The 2,957-nt window shown below is 34.8% G+C and overlaps 1 protein-coding gene across 2 annotated transcripts in view; it reads left to right on the top strand.

The window, feature by feature from the left end:
- LOC107656063 (folliculin-interacting protein 2-like) overlaps positions 1-2,957 on the top strand; it is a 35,480-nt gene that overhangs the window by 9,265 nt on the left and 23,258 nt on the right. For both annotated transcript variants that reach the window (XR_001630517.1, XM_016443737.1), the window contains exon 2: positions 2,797-2,920. Coding sequence is in view for 1 of the 2 variants with exons in the window: in XM_016443737.1 (XP_016299223.1) it covers positions 2,797-2,920 (124 nt within the window). In the remaining variant the exon portion in view is untranslated. The remainder of the gene's footprint in view (positions 1-2,796; positions 2,921-2,957) is intronic.

Genomic DNA, 2,957 nt, shown 5'->3' with positions numbered 1-2,957 from the left:
TTGTAGTACACACCCAAAACAAAATCAAGACTTTGTAAAAGAGCAAAATAGGACCCCTTTAAGGCTGTTTTGAGCAGACTGTGACCTTTTCAACTTCTGTGTTAAAAATTAACAAAAATAAAATATGTACTACAATATGCAGCTCTGACCCACCTTAACCACTAATATCAGAGTTATGATGCTGCATTGCTTCTGTCTAAATAAAATGCAGCATCAGAGCAGCCTTAAATCAAGTACATATAAATATATATAATTTGTAATTGAATGCATATTTAAAAAATATATAAATATAAATAATATAACAAATATTTGTTAATTTTTATATTATTTCCATAATATGTATTCATAAAATCTAACTTATAATTATTCTTATATCTATATTCATAATTTATATACATTAATATATTCTACACTGATTGATTTTTGGAGGGAGCAATAATGTAAAAATGGTAAATGAGTTAAATAGCACTAGCATTTTTCTACACTTAGTGCTGAGTAAAAGCATTATCACATTAGTCCAAATATTTACAATCATCAAACATGCAAGGAATGGTGGATATGTAAAACTTGTGAATGAGTGTTGGCAGATTTCAATCAGCCCATCTGAAATGGTTCTATCTGTAAATCAGTGTGTGTATGTGTGCTACATTGATCATATGACACAGCGGTTGCTGTTCATGTGACCTGAAGTATCAGGAAAGTCCCAATAAGGATGCGTCATAAAGGCTAATTTATTATGAGTCATTGTTCTTTGCTTTTTAAAACTGTATCACTATTAGTTAAATGTTTGTGTGTATGTACGGGTTTGGCTTCACATATGAGGGCTAAATGTTTGAAAATGTCTTCACAAATATAGTAAAACCTGTTGAAACTGATCTGTGAGGATATTTGAACAGGTTTTCACTTTTTGAAAGGCTTATAATTGACAACTCTAATGTAAATTGGTTTCTGTGAGGGTTAGGTTTAGGATATAGGATTATTTTAGTATAAAAACCATTGTGTTTCTCACTAGTCCTCACTAATATAATATCTAGGGTATGTGTGCTTGTCAATGTGTAGTGGCAGTACCACCCCAAGAAAGTGTTTTTCTCACTCTCTTTCCCTCCATCCCTCTGTCTCTCTCTTATATACTGGCACACACACACTCACGCAAAGTCTTAGTAGGAGAGGATAAAGAGAGCCTGTGCCCTCAATGTGTGTGTGTGTGTGTGTGTGTGTAAAGGATAAAGAGAGCCTGTGCATAGAAGTGTATTGTTCAGCAGCTGTGTTAGAAAAGACTGATCAACATATCGTCTAACACACAAACATTCTCACATTAACACTAAGCAGTCCATATACAAAGTCCGTACACTCAACGCAAACAGACACAAAGTGATTGCTAACTCACACATGGACACCGATATAACAAACACACTACATCATCTATGCAGTCAGAGAGAAGGGGCGCTGCCGACACCGTGTGTGTGTGTGTGTGTGTGTGTGTGTGGTTTTGTGCCTGGGTTTTCTGTTGTTAGATTGTGGTGATCTTCTGATGTTTAATAGAAGAAACATGCAACTGTGTGAATGGTCCACTTTCCGTGCCTTCCGCCGCTCTCTTGGCCAGTTTCGGGCATCTTGTGATTGTTATTCATACCTATTTTGGATGTATATGTAGTGCTTGGAGTCTAGAAATGAGTGTCTGATCACTTTATCATACACCAGGATGGAAAGCAGGTAGGGTATGTCTATTTGTGAGAAGAAAATTTATTTTTGCAATGGTGCAATTATATGTGTATTGCTTTATTGAAAGTTTTTGCAGCTTTGTGGTTTTGATGAAAGGAATAGTTCGCCCAAAAATGAAAGGTGTCATTGTTTACTCATGCTCATGTCCTTCCAAATGTTCTTTCTGTGCAACACAAAAAAGAAATTTTGAAGAATGTTCATGCTTCTCTTTTACATGCAATGTCAGTGAATGATGAACAGGGAGTGCCAAGCTCAGAAATGACAAATATAGCACTATAAATATAGTCCAAAGGAGTCATGTGCTATATTCCAAGTGTTCCAAAGCCATACGATAGTTTTGTGTGAGGAAAAAAACAAAATGTACACTACCGTTCAAAAGTTTGGGGTCAGTAAGAAAAAGAAAGAAAGAAAAGAAATCAACACTTTTTTTTCAGCAAGGATGGATTAAATTGCCCAAAAGTGATGATAAAGACTTTAACACAAACTTTCTATTTCAAATGAAAGCTGTTGTTTTAAACTTTCTATTAATCATAGAATCAACATTTTCCACAAAAATATTAGGCAGCGACATTGATAATAATAAGAAATGTTTCTTGAGCAGAAAATGAGAGAAAAGCATATCAGAATGATTTCTGAAGGATCATGACACTGAAGACTAGAGTAACGACTGCTAAAAATTCAGCTTTGCCATCATAGGAATACATTACATTTTAACATATATTCAATGTGTCTTTTTTGATTGAGTGACACCTTTCAAAATTAATTAAAAATCTTACCACCCCCAAACTTGAATGGTAGTGTAAGATGTACTTCACTGAATATTCACTGGAATAGCATGAGAGTGAATGACAGAATGTTTCAAGTGAACTATTTCCAGTTGATTTTTTTTTTTTTTTTTGGCGCTTATTTTATTTGTTATAGAATTGGAAGTTAAAATCATTTTCAAATAACCAGAAGCCTGTTTTTTGGCTTATAGTTTGTTTTTTTTGTGACAGTCTAGAAGTTGTAGCGTAAGTATTATTTTCTCTTTTTGAATGTTTTGAACACAGTGACCTGTGTTTCTCTCTCTTTTAGTTGGGCATCCTCTGAGTTTGATCTAGCTCAGATCCGATTGATCGTGTGTCAAGAATGTGAGAGAAGAGGGCGCCAGGTTCTCTTTGACTCCAAAGCAATACATAAACTGGATGCATCTGAGCCGGTAAGTTGCTAATGTGGTGTGTGTGTGTGTGTGTGTG

Source organism: Sinocyclocheilus anshuiensis, unplaced genomic scaffold (assembly GCF_001515605.1).
Source record: "Sinocyclocheilus anshuiensis isolate Anshui unplaced genomic scaffold, SAMN03320099.WGS_v1.1 scaffold85, whole genome shotgun sequence".
Classification (NCBI taxonomy): Eukaryota; Metazoa; Chordata; class Actinopteri; order Cypriniformes; family Cyprinidae; genus Sinocyclocheilus; species Sinocyclocheilus anshuiensis.
Note: the sequence above shows the minus strand (reverse complement) of the source record. Positions and strands in the feature narration are given on the sequence as shown.